This window comes from Drosophila subpulchrella, chromosome X (genome assembly GCF_014743375.2).
Source record: "Drosophila subpulchrella strain 33 F10 #4 breed RU33 chromosome X, RU_Dsub_v1.1 Primary Assembly, whole genome shotgun sequence".
Taxonomy (NCBI): Eukaryota; Metazoa; Arthropoda; class Insecta; order Diptera; family Drosophilidae; genus Drosophila; species Drosophila subpulchrella.
The window spans coordinates 22,383,643-22,404,529 of record NC_050613.1 but is presented as its reverse complement, the minus strand read 5'-3'; the positions used below and the strand labels follow the sequence as shown (position 1 = coordinate 22,404,529).

General features: G+C 35.6%; 1 protein-coding gene across 1 annotated transcript; it reads left to right on the top strand.

The window, feature by feature from the left end:
* The first annotated feature begins 426 nt into the window (after positions 1–426).
* Positions 427–20,296, top strand: LOC119556813 (TWiK family of potassium channels protein 7). The gene is made up of 8 exons (XM_037869266.1): positions 427–963; positions 17,976–18,137; positions 18,203–18,326; positions 18,682–18,831; positions 19,110–19,301; positions 19,359–19,474; positions 19,536–19,628; positions 19,693–20,296. The coding sequence occupies exons 1-8, from the start codon at positions 721–723 to the stop codon at positions 19,846–19,848; spliced, it is 1,236 nt and encodes a 411-aa protein (XP_037725194.1). The 5' UTR covers positions 427–720; the 3' UTR covers positions 19,849–20,296.
* Positions 20,297–20,887: the final 591 nt, after the last annotated feature.

Below are 20,887 nucleotides of genomic sequence, written 5' to 3'. Positions count from 1 at the left end.
TTTTAAGCACTCTTATAAAAATATTTCTGATACATACATATCTGTATATTTGGTAACTTACTAGAAAGAGTTGCACAAATGCAAGCTGATATGAAAACTCCTTTATTTCTGATAGTATTCTTTTATAATATTGGCTTAAATACATTTTAAATTGAAATTTGGCTAAATGAGAACATTATTAATTTAAAAAATATTTTTTATCCCATAAAAGTTAGACTAACTTGTATTTTTTTTAAACATTCTTGCACAACTTATATATTTAATCATGTTTGGGTTGCCAATGAGTCGATTAAAATAAATCCAGTCAGCCACATTTAAAGCTTTTTTCCCTCTACTTTTTCGTATTTAATTATATTTTATATTTCGCGCAACGTTGCCACATGTTTGGGCCCAAAGTTGCCCCCCTTTTTTGGGGAAGTCCGTGCATCCAGTTCAGCGCGAAAACACAACAGTCGCAACTTTGACTTGTTGACGGTTGGTTCTCTTCGGCATTCCGGGCCTGCGTCGATTTCCAGAGTTTTTGGCGCGAGTGCGAAAAAATTCGAAAATTGCCCGTTTGCGTGAGTGCCCCTAGAAAAAAAAATGCTGGACTCACAGGACCGAAGAGGGCCGTGCCCCTAGAAAGAAAAAAATAAATATATATTTATCAGAAAATTACAAATTAAAATCAAAATTAAATGATTGCAAAATAATTGAGGGATAGAAGAAAAAAGCGCGGAGATGCCAATCAAAAAGGTGGCGGTGAAGGAGTACGATTCGCAGGATGAGGCCAGCACCGAGTTGCTGGAGAAGCTGAAGCACCTGGACCGCCGTGTGGATGCCGCCGAGGGCGGGGGCGTGGCCAAGGGGGCGGCCGGCGGACGGAGGAGCACCGCCTGCTGGCAGTCGGTGAAGTGGAAGTCGGCCCTCAATCACATCGGACTGCTCGTCTCGCTGTCCATCTACTGCGGCGTGGGCGGATTGGTAAGAGAAAGCTAACTTGGCCGGGAACGTGTGCTCCACGTCCCCACCAGACTCGCACATAACTAAACAAATATTTAATTATTTTCGATGTTATTTTTTTTTAGTTTTTTTTTTTTGTTGGCTTTTGCCTTTTGCGGCCGCCACGAACATGCAAAATGATTTGTGTTGGACCAAAAGCCGAAAACGGCGAGCGTTAAAATTGTTTGGAGCAAGAACGAAAAGCAAAACACATAGATACAGTAACCAATCGAAGAAGGCGATTAATTAGGGTTTAATCTATTCACAATCCTAAGGTTACAATAAAATAAAATATTCTGGTTTTAAAAAAAAATACTTAAGATATTCATTCATATAATCCTTATTTTGGTAACCGAAACAGTGTTTTTAAAGCATTTATTTTAAAAGAGTGAAACAACGGCTTAACATTACAAATACTTAAACAATTAACATTCGTTTAATGGTTTTTGTATTTAAAATTCTTTTTCCCGAATTAAAAAATGTTAATAGAAAAATCTCAAATGTTTTTGTTTGTGCAAACTTAATTTATGTAAAAATCAACAAACTAATTTACTGTGACACAAAGTGAAAAATGTATTATTAATAATAATATTAATATAAAAAATATTAATTAAAATAAAACGAACTTCCTAAATTTTAACCAGCTTGTTTCATTATTATTATGAAACAATAAAAAACCAACTCACAAAATTTGTTTAAAATGTTGCCCAAAATTATTATTTAAAAACAATACACCACTCTTCTGAAATATTACTATTTTAAGAAATTTAATTCTAGCAGTTCAGTGTGTCACCTTATTATTATAATTTTATTATTATACAGTCAATATATGTGAGTAATAAAATTCAATAACAATAATTCAATTTTTAATACATTTAAAATAAATGCATTTTGAATTTAGTGATATATTAGTTCCATTACGATCGTTTACTGTGCCAATAAGAATAAAAACAATAACCCAAACAGAGCCAAAATTTATTGCAGTGGAAATACTAAAAATTATCCCAAAATTAAGTCATAAAACTATTTTGTACATTTAAGTGCCCCGCCTCCCCTAATTGCCTCTGGATATCCAGACAGCCAAATCTGTCTGGTTTTCGGAGCAGGAGGAACTGCATCGGGCGGACCACGTCCAGGCCTTTTGGCCTTGTCTAAACATTTACATTTTCGCCAATGACGTCGTGGTTTTAGCTTTTGGCCAAGCAAAAAAAAAAAAAATAAGAGTATTTTCAAATTGATGCCGTCAGTTGTCCATGACTGCAAAATAGCTGCAGTTAATCGGGGGAAATATCGGGGGAGGCCAGAGTAGAGCCCTAATTGTTGTGTCCCACGACTTGACATATGGCCGGGTGTCGTGCCGGGAAGGTATTTGTTATACTGCCTCTCAATTTCCTCGAGCACCGACAATTACGGGCTGGGAAATGGATAGGATATGGTGTGGGTGTTGGCCAAAATGGGCTGAATGAATGGATGTCGAAGCTTATCGAGGATGTATGATATATGCGTTAGGATATCGCGGTTGAAGGCATCTCAAGCAGGCTGTTTGTTTTGTGGCATTGAAAATGAATTCCTAGGAATCGTAGAGTTTTCCTTATTATTTAGTTGATAAAAAATGGGTTCATATAAATATATTATAAGATATACAAATATTTCAACGAATACTAATGTTAATAAATATATTTTTTCGCATTTGATATAAAATTATGGTTATGAAAATGAATTAGTAATTAATCGCTTATTTTTTTTATTATTTATTTATTTCTATTGATAACTATGATAAGAAATTGGGTTTCTTCGTCCTTGTAACATATAAACATATTTCCTGAAATTATAACGTTATTTAATATTTCTTTCCGAATTCGATCTAAAATGATGCTATACATTTTTAGATGATAATAATTATTAAATAATTTCTTATAAATACACCAAATTTTCTATGCAAATTGTCGATACCATGAGTAAATTGACTCTATTTATATGTACTTCCATTGACTGCCTTGGCAACAAAATGATTCATAGCGCCTTGAATTCTTGGATATTTCTGTGCTATATCAAATTGAGGCTCCCCTTCGGTTCCCGATAGACCCTGTATCATTCCAGCGCCATCAACACCTCGATGAAATATCTGGCGATTTGCGCAGATTTCTGGCAACAAAAGCCATGCATTAATCAGGCAACACATTCGCATTCATATGGATTGTCGAGGAATCCCAGTACTCCCCGAATTTTCCGCCGGGGAGGGACCCTTCAATCTCCGGGCCACACACAACACCACATGTTGGCCAATTATGCGCACTTCTCACTTAAATGGCTCATCAAATTCATTTCAAATTCACATGGGGAATAGCATTTGTTTTATGTTCCGATTCACCGAGGCCCCAATCGCTTGATCTTTTTTTTTCGCTTTTAATAAAGTAAAGAAAAATGAATACTAAAGCGCTTATATAGACTTTAAAAAAAATGTAGTCATGAACTTCTTTAATTTTTTAATCAATACAAATAATTATCTTACAAAATGTATATTCTACGTGACAAAGAAAATTTATTTGCCATCTTAAAAGTTCGCCACACTCTCAGTATGATTCGATTTGCAATTTACTTTGCATTGAAAAAGTCCCAGTTAAAAGGAAATGAATCCTGGGACGTGAACGGAACTGTCCACATCAGCATATCACATGACATTCAAGTTTTTCCTTCAATTTTTTCTAGCCGGAAATCAGTTTCAGTCACTTGACCAGCGACAAAAACTTTTGACCCCAACTGTGTTCTTCTCCAGAGATTAGTTTGCAGATAATTTATCTACTCTATAAATAACCTTGAACTTGATCTAGGGATTTCTGGATACAAAAAAACTATTTTAACATTTAATGATTATTTACCACTTTGTTTTTAAAATACATATCAGTTTTTTTTAAATAAAAACTTAAGAAAAGCATTTTTTTAATTAAAAAACCTTAAGTCTGCCATCAAATTTAAACAAACCTACAAAACTACTATTATAAAAATTGAGTTTACAATTTTATACGAAGCTCATGGCGTCATCTTCTTGGGTTTCTTTTTTTTTTCTAAAGTATTTTTTTCGAAAGATAAGCTGCTTTAAAGCGAAATCACTTTTTAGTGGTCGACAATATAAAGTTTTAATTGGTTTTGTTGACGAGCTGGCCATGAAGCAATTGGCATTTATCTATTTTATGGTTTTGCTTCCGTTTTGCTCCTTGAACCCCTCATAACACGAGCAAGTCTATTTATTAATTAAGCCAAATTCCCGGGGGAGCGGAAGGGAGGAGGAAACTCGAATTACCAGCAAACAGCCTCCTTTCACATATGGCAAAAAATGTGGATGAGTGGACATAAATCATTTTAATTAGCATTTTGTAGCATACTTGAAGGCGTCGTCGATTCGCTATATGTGTGTGTGTGAGCTTTCTCCCTTTCAGTGTGTGTGTGTGTGTGAAAAATTTCACTTTGTCAAAAGTTGTCCAGCGGAAAAGTTAGAGGGCAAGTGAATTAAGTTGCTGGCCAGAATAACGCACAACAACAAAATGGCCAATTAGACTGGAGTCAACCCAGCCCACTTCCCTGCTTTTATCCCCTTTCCATACACTATACACATACAGTCGCAGTCAAGATAATAGTAATTCTGACAATTATATAAAATAATTAATAATAATATAAAACAATTAAATAAAACAAATATATAAAATATATTATTTTACACTCTGATCAATAGATAGATATTTATAACATAAACTATTGAAAAACTTTTTTATTTGTTAACAAATTAAAGCTAGTATATAATACTAAAATTAATATTTGCATAACTAGGTCCTTCGATTCGTTAAGAACTATTAATTTATAATTTAATATTTTAAATTGTGTTATATTTTATCTTATTTATTATTTGGTATTTTATACCAAGTACTCTTATTTCGACCTCAGCTGTATGGTTTTCTATGTGAATTTGCTCATGTGTGCGCCGGTGTTATCTGATTAACTGCCCGTCCAAGCCTGCCCAGACATGATTTTTCATATCGAGGCCAATTTGCTTCTTGGCCCTGAACGGAGTCCAAAACCAAAGTCAGGAAATAGGCTCGGCCCAATAGGCGCTTTTCCGCATTTCCACCGCGGATGTTTGCACCAGGAAGACAAAGAAGAGCGAAAGGGAAAACTGGAGGGGGAAAAACATTGGGGAACGCTGGAAAATCACGTCAGGTTCACATTAGGACAATAGTTTGACATTTTTTTTTTTACCCATGGCTCTTAAAGAGTGATAGAATGGTTTTAACTTTAAGTTAGGCAGGTATCACAGAAAATATTTAAAGGAATGTTCAGGATTTAAAAATGCTAACTAGACATAATTTCACAATTTCCCAAAATTAACTTATAATTTTTTGAAAGTTAATGTAGTTGACATTATTAATTCCAGTACTTAGTATAGATTTTAAATATTACAATACCTATGTTTTCGATTGCTATGATATCACAAGCATTTCAGTTCATTTCTCTAGCGATGTATCACTTACTTTCGATGGTGTCCCATTTATTTGATGGTTCACCATGCCACAACTGATGAAATACCCTGAGTCCATTTGATTTTGGTTTGCTAATGAAACCATTATGCTCCATCGCCCCCAGCTATGCAACAGCACTTGCAAATTCCAATCATGTATCCCCAATTCCCCACCCAAAAAAAAACCCCAAATACAAATCCAAACATTCCCGAAATTACCGAACAATGACAAGCCAAGCGATTCGAGGCGAGACAAAGATCCATTCGCTACAAGATGGGGCAAAAACAAACCCGAATCCGAAAGTGTTTAAGTGTATTAGGACCAAGTTCTCCACCACGCATGAGGCATACAAATCGAGATTCAATTTACAGGCCAAAAAAAAAAGGGACAGAGATCAAATAGATTGCAAGTCATAAAGTCACTTTCAGAGAGTGAAAAGTGGAAACCTGCAGCAATTTAACACGCAAGAATGGACCGCCTTTGGTTTTTTTTGTTTTACATATGTCCCCCGTCACGAGATACAAATTATTTTTGGCCAGCGGCCAGGAAAATAAATACAAAATGAATACATCAAGTGGGTGGGCGATAATAAAGTGGAGCCGTAAAATTATTAACAAATTATGCGGCGACAGGCAGGTGACAAGAATCGGACAGATTTATGCGGCGAGTGGCCAAGTGTGAAATGAATTTATAACCACCCCCCGAATCGAGATTCTCTGGCGTCGCGTGTCCCGTCTGAAAATCCAAAAATAACCAAATAATTGACTCATTGGGGAATCTCGTTAAGTTGCCATTGTGCATATACTCAAAGATCGGGGGTGTATATAGAGTGCTGGTATGTAGATCCAGGTCACCAAGTGCATGGGGCAGTTAGCCCCGATCTCGATGAGCTGGAAGCATCCATCAATCAGTCGTTAATGTCCCAGCCAGTTGGTTCATCGCGTTTATCAGTTTTTACTTCTAATTGCTTGTTTACACGGTGTGATTTATTTTTTATATTTTTATGGCGAGATTGTGGCGAATTTATGTACTTTCTGAGTGTGAAAATTGATGGCCAGCCATTTGACACGAATGTTTTTGGGGAACTTTTTTAAAATGCAATCATTAACACTGCCGGAAAGTTAATGGAACATTTTGTAAATAAAAATTATTATTGCAAATATTTTTAGGCAGAATGATATATATTTAAAAATAAATATATTTATTTTATAACAAGTTTATAAATTTAAAATAACGTAGTGGATAATATTTTATTATGATATTATTATGGTATTATATATACTACTTATAAAAAATATTTCAATGGAAATTTTATTATAAATTAAAATTAAGAAAGTGTATAATATTGTATTACCTATTATGTATTCACTTTGAATATTTCATTTAATCATATTTAAAATAACAAACTGTTCAGTGGGTATTTTCTTTTGTAAACAAAAGTATTTCCCCAAGAAATTACAAACTTTTTTGCCAGTCATTTGCAATTTTCCGTCTCCAAGCGAATTCCATTACATTTTCCACCACCTTTCCGATCATACGGACACTATTTACATTTCTCAGTATTTATTTGCCATTTAAATGCCGATACTTTTTCGATTTTTTTTTTATATATTTATCCCACGGATAAATCGCCCACGCTTCTGGGGATTCGGGAAATTAAAGAGACGTCACTGTTTCACACACGCCCCTTGACAATGGCCACAATTAACCCCCTTTGGCCCGCAATTAACCCCTGACCACCACTATCACTTTCATTTTTCCGCATTGTTTGCTTGTTCGCGTCTTTCGCACCTTGTTTTCGCCGTCGATTTCCTCGAGATTTTCCCATCTCGGCGTACGAGGCGTATGAGTAATATGCGTATGCGTGATTTTTTCCTTTTTTTATGCTACCATGTAGCATATTTCAGGCCCGTTTCTATCTTTAAACGTGAAGCAAATAAATTGAAAGAATTCTTTGTTTGCACTGGACTCGTTTTGGTTCGCTGCTCGCGGAAATAAATTGAAAATCATTTGTAAACTATTTGCAGAATCGCCGTATAATTATGATGATGATTGTTGGCCGTATGTCTGCCAAAACAAGCTGGCATTAATAATTTATACAATTTATTAGCAAATTAAAATAATAAACTACCGCCGCTGATTTTATTTATTTATTTGCCTAGCATAAAACCATTGTTTCTCTTGTTTTTTTTTGTTTTCGAATATCACTAGTTTATGGTGTGAAATTTAAATTGGCAACGAGAAAAACAAACCAAGCAACTTTATGTGGAGTTGGCATGTCAAGGTTGTGGTTGCTCTTCTTTAATTTTTTTCCTATGTAGGTGGTGTAGTTGGAGGAAGTGGCTCATAACAAAACGTTCGACGCTGAATTTGCATAATTGAAAAGGGGAGTGGGTGAGGACTTCAGTTACCCAAAGAACAAATATTTGTTTTCTTTTATGGAGACTGATTCAATGCTCTTTTGTTTGTAGCTTTCAAATATATATGATCTACTGCTAAAAATAATATTAGAAAAATAGTTGGCATATTAACTATTTTGAGTTATTATTGAAATGGAAAGTCTAAAAAACTAATATTTTATTTTATAATCATTGTGAAGTACTTATTATTAAATGATATTACTTTTTTATTAAAATGAAAATCTCTAATTTGTTAAAATGAATTTTAAAAATAGAATTACAACATTTTCATTACCAAGAATTGGTCATTATGTGATCCAATCCAGATGTTCACTATGATTTCTTTCACATGATAGGTTGTATTAGCAGACGCCTATATAACCAATTGACTTTGATCTCTGCGCAATATTCTCTTAGCGATCTTATGTTTTTTATTTATGCTATTTTTTTCTCAAACTAAACTTGTTTATGCTTTTTTTATAGTTTCCAAATTTAGGTTTAGAATTTTTTATGCTTTTAATGTAAGTTCCCAAAAAAGTACAGCCGTGTATAGCCGAAAATCGAATACCTTGCCATACACTGCAAGCACTTTCACCAAATTCGACCGCAGCAATTACCAGAAAGTAAGAGCCAAACGGCAAAGGAGTCAAATGAGGAGTAAGCCAAAAAACAGCGAACTAGAACTCGGTCAACTTTTTAGCCCCGGCCATTCTGGCGCCTTGCGTGCTGCACCAAAATCGGTGTTAAGCCAAAATCCGCGGGAGCCAGCCCCATTAGGCCACCTCCTCATCCTCATCCACCTAACTTGGCCAATTTGCCCCTCCTCCAACTTGAGCATTGACGCGGCTTTGATTGTTTTTTTTTGCAGGTCGACAGTCGACACAATCTTAGACATAAGGCAGCACGCAAGTCGAAGTCAGAGCAGCTCAATTTTTAAAGGAAAACGCAGCGGCAGGAGCAGATCCTTAAAAGGTTTTCCCAGGGTATAAAAAAGGCATGTCGTTCAGAGGGAAAAATCTTTGCAATCGTTTGATTTTCATTTTTCTGAGACTTGAGTATCCAAAAATTAGTGAAAAGCCTACCTTTACTTATATATTTACAAATATTTTAATATCTTATTGAGATTTATTTTATATATATATTTTTTTAACGTATCTCATTTAAAATTTATTTTGTAAATTATTTTTTTAAATGCAAGAATTTATGGTATTAAATACAACATTCGAAAATAAAAATGTAAGTCTTATAGATTATAAAAACCATAAGAAATTATTAATATTAATTTATTATATAATATTTAATAATATTTACAATATAATAATATAATATTTAATAATTATACAATTAAAAAAACAAACAATTAAAACTACTTTTTACATTATAATTTCCAAGATTATCGTACAGATTATGAAACCCCTAAGAATTTAATAATTTTAATATTCTTAAATAACGTAAAGTTAAATTATTCAGCTTAAAACAGTATTTCACTTGCTTTTTATGCATTTTCCAATAGAAAGCTTTATTCCAATGGGTGATTTATAGTCCATATGAACTCCGATCAAAATCCCCGCCAAGCAAAAGTTGCGTGCAAAATTTTTGCATGTCAAAATGGCGTTGATTGATGACGACTTTCTTACTTAAATGCACATAATGCGCATACGCAGCGTGTGACGATGTGTGGGGCCCAGTTCCGCCCAATTCAGCATATTTTCCGCTGAAGAGTGAGCGACAAGCGGTAAACAATAAAAACACTTACGCACTCACCAAGTAAGTAAGCAAGTAAATAGATGGTTGTAATACTTTGCTGAACTTTGACAGGCTGCAAAATGCATTAAAGTTTTACTTATCGAAAAGGGGGAAGTTATGAAAGTTGCCCAACTCGATTATGGAAATTGCTGCGGGAGTTTATACAATATGCGTGTTGGACTTATAAGTTATAAGTCCCAAAAGCGAAACGAACTTGGCTCGGGATTTTCTCTTAACTTTTTTAAGTTAAATTACGTTTTTGATGGCAAACAAATTGAAAGGATTTTTTTTAGTATTTTTTGTCTCATTAGAAAAAAGACTTGACATTTGTTTTCTTCGCTAGATTTGTATATTTATTTATTAGAGTCATAATATTACATCGTTTGATATATTGTTTTTTTTTTTAAATCAATAGACAAATTTCTGAAAAAAATATAAATTCTGCAAGTCATTTGATCATAAGTTATTAACATTTTAAACCCACTGTAACAATTTTTTTAAAGCATATGTGCCAGTTTTAATGGTCCTCCCTCCCTCGAAAATTCCCAAAAACTCCCACAAACTTAAGCTGCCCAATTTGAGTTACCCATTTATATACCCATTTATAGAACAGACCTAGACAACCATATTGCAAGACTCTTCAAACCAACTTAATAGTATTTCCCCTCACCGCAAGCAAAGCTATCAATTTCACGGTTTTACCGCCCCTTGTCCAAAAATGATGCCATCGCTTGCAAATTGAAAATAAAAAAATGAAATAAAATAAAATAAAATGCGAGTAAAAGCCACAAATCATCGTGGGCCACATAGCCAAGAACAGCAATCTCATTAGCCAACAAATTCATCCGGCAGCTGGCCACAACACAGTGTCAATCAAAAGTCAGCGCACACCAGCCCCTTTTCCCATGGACAGCTGCCAAAAAAAAGGGGGCGGGCATGGTAATTCACCAGCTCATAATTAGAAAATTAAAAAACTATCATTCTCGGCTGTCCACAAAATTTGCCTTGCACTTCATTATTTTCGAATAATCATTATTTTGTTGTTTTCATTCTTGTGGCTCATTAAGACACTTGAGATCTTGAGAACTTAAGATCTTAAGACCCCATAGAGATGAGCAGGTGATTTCGGAGGCAGAAAACACAAAGTAATGAGATTTGAATTGAGACCCTTGTTTGTTTGGCAGGGATTCTCTTAATTTGGGCAGCTTAAATTCGTGCTAGAGAAGAGCACTTTTGCGTGACTCATAATTTATTTGTGATTCCATTATGGGAAAATAATAATTTTAAACACTTACGGCTAAACTACAACTTTTATGTTTTCCAAGAATCCTTTTATTTCAGCACGCAAGGTTGTTAGAGAGGAGAATTGGTGGGAAAATTTATTTTTAGGAAGTATATTTCAGTTTTATATACTATATACTATAATCGAAATTATATACTATAAGCAAAATAAATAATGTATCAACTATAGATTTATTGTAAATATTTTCAAAGACCTTTTTAAATGTTTTTTAAAGGGTAAAAATTTTTTTAATTGATTTTTATTCTCATATTGCTTTGTATTATTTTTTGAAGTGTTCAACATTTAAATTTAAAAAAAATCGAATTTAATATTTAAAGAAAAATAAAATAATTTAAGCTTAAATACTAGTTAAAAAATAATAATTTCTGAGAACTTCTGGTAAATTGAGGTTTTGAAAACCCACCAGAATGCTGTATTTAAAACTCAATTAGAGCGATACTATCGTGAGTGGCATCCATCGCCAGCTTCCGCATCCGCATCCGCATCCGCATCCGCCCCGCCCCCCTCCCCGTAACTCCATGCCATGTGGCACGCAATCTCAAGACCCTCTTCCGTTTCGACGGGCGTAATCTTTCTGCTGCCATGTTTGGCTCACACACATCACGGGGCGGTTAAAAACGCGCCGCAGACGCACACACAAATCAAAGGCGGCTAGAAAAAAACAACAAGTCACTTGGGCGGGGGCAAGTGTGTTTGGAGTGTGTTATATATAGGTAAATATATATGTATTAGCCCCAACAGCTGATTTGTTGTCGTGGCATGCAAATAGCACATACCTCCATTTTTTTCAACGTCTTCGTTGGCTTGTCACGTGCTGATGGACACGCCAAAAGGGTGGGTCAAAGGTGAAGTGCCGAGTGTGGGCCCCCGCGCCTCCATTCACGTCGGATTTGTTATGATTTTATGCCCAAAACAGCACAGAGAGCTCAAAGTCGGCTTACGAATTGGTCAAAAGATTATGTAGAATTTACGACTGCGTTGCTAAAAAATATTTTAAAGTATTTTTAAAGAGATACAGACAAGACTGCAAGTCCTTCTATTTTATTTAAGTTAAGAACGCCAATACCATTTTAAAAAAAATATATAATATTGCTTGTAGTAAATTATATAGGCAAATTTTTTTTATATAGAAAAAACCCTGTTTCTTTAAATATTATTCTAAAATAAGAATTCTAAAAATATTTGGCGAAAGACATTCAAATATAATTACATTTATATTTATCAGTTTTAAGAACAAAACTTTATAAGGCCCATTGTTTTTTGTTTTAAAGTAATGTGTAATGTTTTCCGATAGAATTATTCTATTTCACTGTTTCCCCCAACTACGCTTCTGTTTGTAATAGTATATTATGTAGATCCATTTTGTTATCCCTGCTGATTTCCAATTCCTATGATGATTTCGTATTTTAGTTGGTCTAGGGGGAAATCAAGTGATTTTGTCACTCCTGGCAATCACGATGCGGCCATGTGACATGTGTCTAGACCCGATAATGATGATGGCAATCTCTGGATTTTGGAACCAAATAAAGCCGAACCGAAGCGAATCTCATGGCAGTGCCCAGCCCATGAAGTCCGTCCGGGGTTATTGGGGTCAAGCGGCGGCATTAGCATAAAACGAACATCCAAATGGCGCTCCAGGAATGGCACTTACTCGGCCTTTTTGCCGGGCATTGTGTCCGGAATTGGTTAATTAACCGCAGGTGGGGCTCCGGCCCTCTCCGGCATTATCATTCCGCTGGATTTTAATTTGATTTCGGTTTCGCTGATGTTCTTATTTTTTTCGTGTTCTATTTTTTAACTGTTCCATATTTCTGAGCGCTTGGCCTTGGCCATAATAATTACGCATAAATATGTCAAGTGCCGAAAAGTGCGAATGGAGTGGCCAACAGTGGGTGGTCCTCATCGGGCTGCTGTGCCGCTGGCAATAAAAAGCCATAAGCGTTTATATTTACGATTATAATTGGGCCTTTTTCCGTTGTGTGTCAACGATATGGAATGAGATGGGAAGCGGATGGGAAGGGGATGGGAAGGGGATGGGATGGGGATGGGTAGGGGATGGGTATGAGATGGGAAGCGGATGGGAAGGGAATGGGAAGGGGAAGGGAATGGGAAGGTGACGGGGGAACTTGGAATGGGATTTCTTCAAGTGTTTTCGTTGAACTCGGCAGGAACTCCAACTGTTACAAGTGCCTCGTGCTGTGATTGTTCTGCATACCAAATTTATTACGGTTCGGCCGAAGGGATCCTGAGATATTAACTATTAAAGATTACGACGCCATTCATGCTTAACAGCCATTAAAATCGTTGGGAAGACGTTGCTTAAAATAATTGTATAATAATTCACATAATATAGATGCTTTATTTAAGTATGTGAACCGAACCCGCCTGCAAATCATTTTTCATCCATCTTGCCTTTATTAGTTTATACAGCCTGTAAAATTTCCCTTTGCTATCAAGCACAGATCCCGAGATTTTCCGCCCCATAGCAATAGGATTTGCTATTAAATCAATTAACAGGTTCAATCGTAAAATTTTACAGAGCCGTTTAACCATTTGGTTTTATTGCGTTATGATAATATTTACATTATCCAAAAGTGTGGAAAAATTTGATGTTTTCATAATAAAAATATAATTTATTCAAGTACATGTACATATATTGCATTCACTTTTATCAGTTCATACGGCCCGCCAATTTTCAGTTAGTTATTATCCACAGATTCCGAGATTTGGTCTTGCCATCAAATCACCTAACAAGTTCTATCGTTAGGTTTTACAATAGATCTTCGGGCAAAGAGCCCTCATGCCATTCGGTTTTATTGCGACGAGCGAAGCGCACTCAATAAATAATCAAAACTTAATGAACTGGCAGCGATTTATGCGTGCAGCAACAACAAGTTTGTGGAAATTATGTCTAATTTGGTATCAAATCATAAACTCATAAAATCAACAAACCAGATTCGCTGACGCTGCCCGCCCGCGGTTTTAAACGCGAACGACAGAAAAGCGCGGCGATACGGAAAATGTGGAAAAGTGTTTTCGCTTTTTTTTTTTTGGCCCTGCCCATAAACAAACAAGTCTTCGTTTTTTTTTTTTGCTTGGGCGGGAAAGTGAAATAATATTTAAGGTTGATGCGAAATCAGCTTGAAAGGGCGCCCAGCGGACGCCGTTGTCCATTTTCGCATTTTCACGACGCTTCCGTTTTGGCAGGACCCCGAAACTTTCGCCACTTTCCCATTGGGTCAGGGTCCTGGACTGGCGGTCATTGCCGCCCCTGGAACTAATTTTCAATAAATAATACCAATTTATATTTATTATGCATTTGTTTTGTTTTTTCTTCGCCGACGGCCCTCGTTATAATGTTCTCTTCTGGTAAATAATCATAAATACGGAATGTAAAGATTTATGGTTTCTTGTTCGAGTTCGTTGAGTGAGACCTTCTAAAACGTGTGATGGCTCGGTTCGGGCATTAACTTTTGCTCTTGATCTCGATAAATAAATAAAGAGATACTGGGCTCTTTGAAATATGGTTTAGGGTTGAGCTTAATTATCTGAAGTTCTTTAATATATTTACATTTACTTTGAGTTTTGGTTGAAAATGGGTTCTAGAATGGGAACCCAAAACTGCACTTCTAAATTCTATAACTTAAGTTATTGGATCCCGATTTAGACGTGGGATACCTCTACGAGTTTGTGGCTTAATTCTCTAATATTCTAATAATATATTTGTGATAGAATTCTCTAATGCTCTACCTTAAAATTTTTATTATAAACGATCCCGTCCCGTTTGCTCATTCCAAACTTCAGCTGAATGCAACCCATAGAAAATATAATATATATTTATATATATTTATTTATATTTATAAAATATATATTTTTTAATCCATTTTCATGTTCGAATTTTGTGTATTTCCGGTGGTTTTTAGAAAGGAAACCCAAAACTGCACTTCTAAATTCTATAACGTAAGTTATAGGATCCCGATTTCGACGTGGGATACCTCGTTGAAGTTGGTGTTGAATTCTCTAATATTCTACATTTAAATATTTTTTTTAAAAAGGGTTAAAATTTTAGCCATTTTTATGTTCCTTTTTTATGTATTTCCAATGGTTTTCAGAGTGGGATCCCAAAACTGAACTTCTAAGTTCCATTACTTGAGTTATAGAAACCCGATTTAGATGTGGGATACCTTTCTGAGTTTGTGGTTAAATTCTCTAAAATTCTACATTTAAATATTTTTGTTTGAACGAGGGTCCAAATTTTAGCCCATTCCTTTGTTAGATTTTTCCCTTTGATTTTCAGAATAAGTACCCAAAACTGCTCTTCGAAATTTCATAACTTGAGTTATCGGATCCCGACTAAAGCGTGCGATACCTCTATGAGTTTTTGATGGAATTCTCTAATGTTCTGCCTTAAAATTTTTATTATTAACGATCCCGTCCCGTTTGCTCATTCCAAACTTCAGCTAAATGCAACCCATAGACCCTGAAATATGACCCCCTATATCATTATTGCAAAAACTTGCCCCGACACCCCGGGGCTTCATCGTTCGAAGGATGGTGTATTGAGTCAATCTGCGACCTTGTTGGGGCTTGGGGCTGCCGTTCAGTCTGCGGGTTGTTTACTGACCGTAGCCTGCTTTTGGGGAGCTAGCAGCGGAAATGAATTATCGCCCGCTAAATGGGCGCGCACATCATTATTATTATACCCATAGCAACTACCAACAGCTGGAGTTGCAAAAACATTTTAGTTGGGATTTTTTATTATTATTTTGCTTTCTCTGTGTAATGAAGAGAAATCGCGATGGACACTGGAGGTGGGTATTAAAAAAAGTAAAAAAGGAGCAGCTGTAAAAACGGGATTACGAAACTGGTTGTGGTTTCTAGCCTGGCTTGTCAATCTGGATTAGGTCCAGCCCGTTTTTAGGTATTTTTACTGCCACTCCCGAAATGGCAAGAATTATGCTGGGAAAAACAGGGGATACTTGATAAATATATCAAATTATAAAAGGCATATTTAAAGAGATAATTACTTCAATAACCATTCCAAGCTTTTTCGCATGTATGTATCTTTTTAGGATTAATAAAATGAAATGAAATAAAAGAAATATATTTTATTGAGATGGTTTTGGAGCAGTGAAAAATAAAGTCTTCATATATGTTGTAATATTTTGTAATACAGCAATTTCTTACTGTGCATATCCTGATACCCAGTTCAGGTGGTCGGATTAAGGCACCGTGGGGAACTCCATTATTTCCATATGTCGTGCGTTAATTGCCGCACATGTATGATGATGGCCAGAGGGTCAGGAGAGGAAAGGTTCCGAGGGACTGGGGTTCGGGATCTGGGGACTAGGGACTGTGGTTTCGGTAGCGGAAATACTCTAGCTCCACTGTGTGTGATTTATGTTGTGCAAAATGGGGTGACAAAGTGACAACTACCATAAGGCGGCCCAAGCAAAGAGTTGCGGGCAGGAAGTCACTTTGCGAAACAGTGATTTTATGGCCAAAACTGGGAGTGCGAGTCATTTGTCATAAGTTTGGATTATGGCTTAACCCAATTTTCTATATTGCAGGCCATTTCCTTTTTTTTATTGCTTTACTTTCACTTGCAAAATTTATTATTAATATCTAAATATAGTATTAACTCTGATTTATTAATAGATTTACAAGCTGTGCATCAATAAATATTGTTAGGTTTTATTCGTGAATAAAAGGTTTCTTTAGAAATGATAACTTGATAGAAAACATAGGCGATGGAAAATGTTGAAAAGCAAGTAAACCAATATTTTTCAAATATCGTCCGTATTTATATATATTAAATATATTTTGTTTATATATATTTCGGAAGAACTGTTTAATAAAATAGCAGTCACAGTTTTTGGAGCATAGCAACTCATATTTTCCAGGGGCTTGTGCTCTTGCCCCCACTTCCAGCCCCATCATAACTCACGGGGATCCCCCTCTTTGCCAGGGGTCAGCAAACAAAAAGAGAAGCGCCCAAGATAACCCCATGTCCGATAATAATTATAATTTATGCGCCAGCACAGAAATAAACCCAGACGCAAACTTTCAGCTGTTGGTCTGTCTGCGGATGTAACGAACCAAATTACAGATCTATCTGCTCGCTCCTTCTTCCATACATACAGATGTATCTATGGGATGTGAGTGACATGACACCATTGCAAGTTGGACAACTTGTCGCCTTTAAATTGCTCGGGGAAAAGGGCAACGGATTGATTTTCGGGGGGACAGGAATTAATTAACCAAATGCAAAAATGTGCAGCTGGGGAAAACTGAAATTAAGTGGAGGCGAGGACAGCAAATTCAATTAATCAAAATGCAGACGTGCCAGGAATTCAAAGCATTTGCAACTCTGTCAAAGTCACAAGTGAAGGAAACACTTTGAGTCACACAAGGCTGCCCCGTATATCTTTCTTACCCCATTTTTCTTTCCAGTGTGTGTCTGTGTGTGTGTGTGTGTCGAAGAAAAATTGTCTGACACATTTAAATTGAATTTCCAAATTCATTCGCTTTTTTTCGCCAACATTTCTCTGGCTGGTTCGCTTTCGATTTGCTGTTAAAAATAAAACTCAAAATCAATTTGTACAAACTATTTTTATATCGAAAACAACATACTACAAGTTAAACAAATTTCCCGAGATGATGTGTGAGAAATTGAATGAAGATTTTGATTTTGTTGTATTTACGTTTCGTTCCATCACTAAAACATCAAACAATAAGATTTGGAATTCCAGTGAATGGGAAATTTTGTTGGCTCATAAAAAATAATTGTAAAGTGATTGTTCATAATTATTATAGGTTGTGGGGGTGAAGGTCGCGGCGCAAAGTTCAAAATTTATCGGATCTCAAATGTTTTTCCACGAATACTAGGAAAGGCACTCGGGTTTATTCCTGGAATAAATCTTAATAAATGCTTACTCATTAAATGCTTACTTTTTCAAGTAAAAGATTTATTTATTTATCATTAGTTTTAATGAATATATCATCTGAATTGCAAATTTCTAATATTTTTTTTAGATATTTCGGCATTTAGAACGCCCTGCGGAGGTGGAACGCTTATCCCATCTCAAGGACGTGGTGAAAACCCACAGGGAAAAATTCATGCACACCATATTGAACAACACCCAGGTCCGCAATCTCGACCAGCTCTTGGCCTTTGAGTTGGCCAAATATGAAGCGGTTAGAATAATGTTAAATTTACCTAATATTTCATCAAGTATAATCCATTAATTATGGTTTTTCAGGCCGTTCAACAGGCGGCTGAGGGGGGGCTGCTCATTGTGGCCGATAAAGACTTTCCAGAGCCCTACGAGCGATGGAGTATTCTGCAAGCTGTGTTCTTCTCATCGACTGTGTTAACCACCATAGGTGGGTAATAACCATAAATAATAAATGTGATTTTAATTGGTAGATTAGTCTCAATCAATATAACACTTGCAATTAGAAAATATGTACCTTGCTACTTATAAGTAATTAAAGATATCCATCTATTTTAATTTTATTATTCAGAAAGTTAGAGCCATTATTTAAGATATATCTACCATTTATTAAATAATTTATATCATTTATAAATCATAGTCACCCTAGTTGATGAGAACATATTATTATAAATCCTATTTTAAATTTAAGTTCTCTTCATAAATAAAATTGCTTCGCTGTACTTTTGGCTTCTTTCGGCTTTTAGTTTAGCCCAGCTTAATTAATTGACACTTTAAACTTTCAGGCTATGGCAATATTGTCCCAGTGACGACTGGCGGTCGGGTATTTTGCATTTGTTTCGCCCTCATCGGCATCCCCTTCACCCTCACAGTGATTGCCGATTGGGGTCGATTGTTTGCCTCCGCGGTCTCTGTTTTTGGCCATCAAATGCCCAGTAAGTGACTATTATATCATATTCAAATTAAGGTTGTGAAAAAAAATATATTATTAAATTGAGAAAAAATTAAAAACATATAAAACCAGTAAATAATAAATTCATTTATGTAAATTTGTAAAGAAAAAATAAGTTTAAAAACAATTCAAGCGAACACTGTGCGCATGAGTAATATTAAAGCATAGAACATAAAATCACTCATACGCACTGTTGGTTCTGCAAGCATTACACTCTGCTACCTGCAATTTATTCAATTGTAATCTTACTATTTCTCTTAGCCAAACCAAAGTTCACCAACTTTATTGGCAAAACCTGGTTCTATGCCATTTTGGCCGTTGGTTTTTTGGGCGTTTACTTGGCCGCTGGAGCTGGTCTTCTTTTGCTTTGGGAAGACGATTGGACCTTCTTCGATGGCTTCTACTTTTGTTTCATTACCATGACAACCATCGGATTCGGTGATTTGGTGCCAAGTGAGTTGGTGGAATATGAAAATATGCTTTTATTATATTACCAATCATATTTTCCAGAGAAACCCAACTACATGTTGCTGTGCACATTGTATATTCTCATTGGTCTGGCCCTGACTTCCACTATAATTGAGCTGGTGAGACGCCAATATGCCACCAGTTGGGCCAAGCTACAGGTGAGTTTTACACAAAACCTTTTTAAAAATATATTTAAAAAAATATAAAACATTTTTGTAGGAGCTTTCTGGTCCCATGGCGGAGACATTACGTCGATTGGGCGAAACAGCCGGCACAGGTCTCGATTATACAGCCCTGCAGAAGGTCCTAACGGTATGGAATCTTTATAAATAGAACCTTGAAAGATTAAGACAACTAAGTATAAATTTACCACTAGGTTTCCATGCCCAAATGGAACAGCAAGAAGAACGATCACAGTCCCGACATTGCCGCCTTGGAGGCCATCACAAATGCCATTTTGAAGGAGGTTAAGGAGGCCCAGAACAACAAGCCCAAGGTCCTGCAGATCGTCATCTACGAGTCCTCTGTCTAATATAATGGAAAAACATATAAAAACAATTTTGGAAACACAAATCAGACAGCCAGAGAGCTTCCATCGTGAAAAGTGCTGCATAACTTTGGGCAACCAGCAAGAAAACAAAAAAGTAATATCAAGAAAAATATATCAAACGTAGTTAGGCTGCTGATCGTCATCCATGGGTTACAGTGGACACTGGCTACTGTAGCACTGCCAGACTTCCATAAGTTAGTGTCCGTACTTATAGCTATTATATAGTCAAATGTCTAGGCAATAACATTGCTCATACGTACTGAGGCCACCACATACATACTCATACCCTCACACATGCAAAGCGCGGCAGGTGATTTAATATCTATCTTGAATAGTCATAGATAATACTTTTTTTTTTTTAGGAATTCTAACCGTATGAGGTAGCTTAAGTTATCGTTAATCCTAATTGTAACTCTTGTCCATACCATGCATAAATGTCATCTTAACAATAAACCAGGAAAAAGACTTCAATAATTTCGAAATGTTTTTAAGTGGGTGGGTTTATAGGGTGTTAAAAAATATTTCAATCCATATTTAATGAATTACCTAAAAAAAACCATTAGAAAGTTTGGTTTTTAGTATGACTGATATTGAAGTATTTATATTTTTTGCAAATGTTTTGGGACTAGTTAATTTACGTAACTTCACCTCAAAATAATGTCGAAATTCCAAAAACAATTATGTTTAATAATACCATACAAATGTTGGATCCCCATAATCATAAATAACAATGTTTCCAGTTAAAAAACTTAATTTCTAGATAAATTAAAATTGAATTATGATAGTTTTTAAATGATATATTATTTATAGAGGATTGGGAAATTATCTTTATTATATAATATTAGGCTAAACAATACCTTGTTTTTAATAAGCATGTTTTCTGTATTCTGGTATCGAAACCTTTTCTAAAATATTTTTTCCAGTGTATGTAAGCCTTGAACTTTATCAGGATCTACCTTCAATACAACACTATAATCGAAACAATCAGTTTTGAATTCAAGAGAGATCCAAAAGATGAATT

Bases quoted from the DNA above. Each gene is read 5' to 3' on its own strand.
- LOC119556813 (XM_037869266.1), top strand. From the start codon at position 721: ATGCCAATCAAAAAGGTGGCGGTGAAGGAGTACGATTCGCAGGATGAG. The intron at 18,832-19,109 runs GTAAGTGACTAT...TATTTCTCTTAG, and splicing joins TTTTGGCCATCAAATGCCCA to CCAAACCAAAGTTCACCAAC. The intron at 19,629-19,692 runs GTATGGAATCTT...ATTTACCACTAG, and splicing joins CCCTGCAGAAGGTCCTAACG to GTTTCCATGCCCAAATGGAA.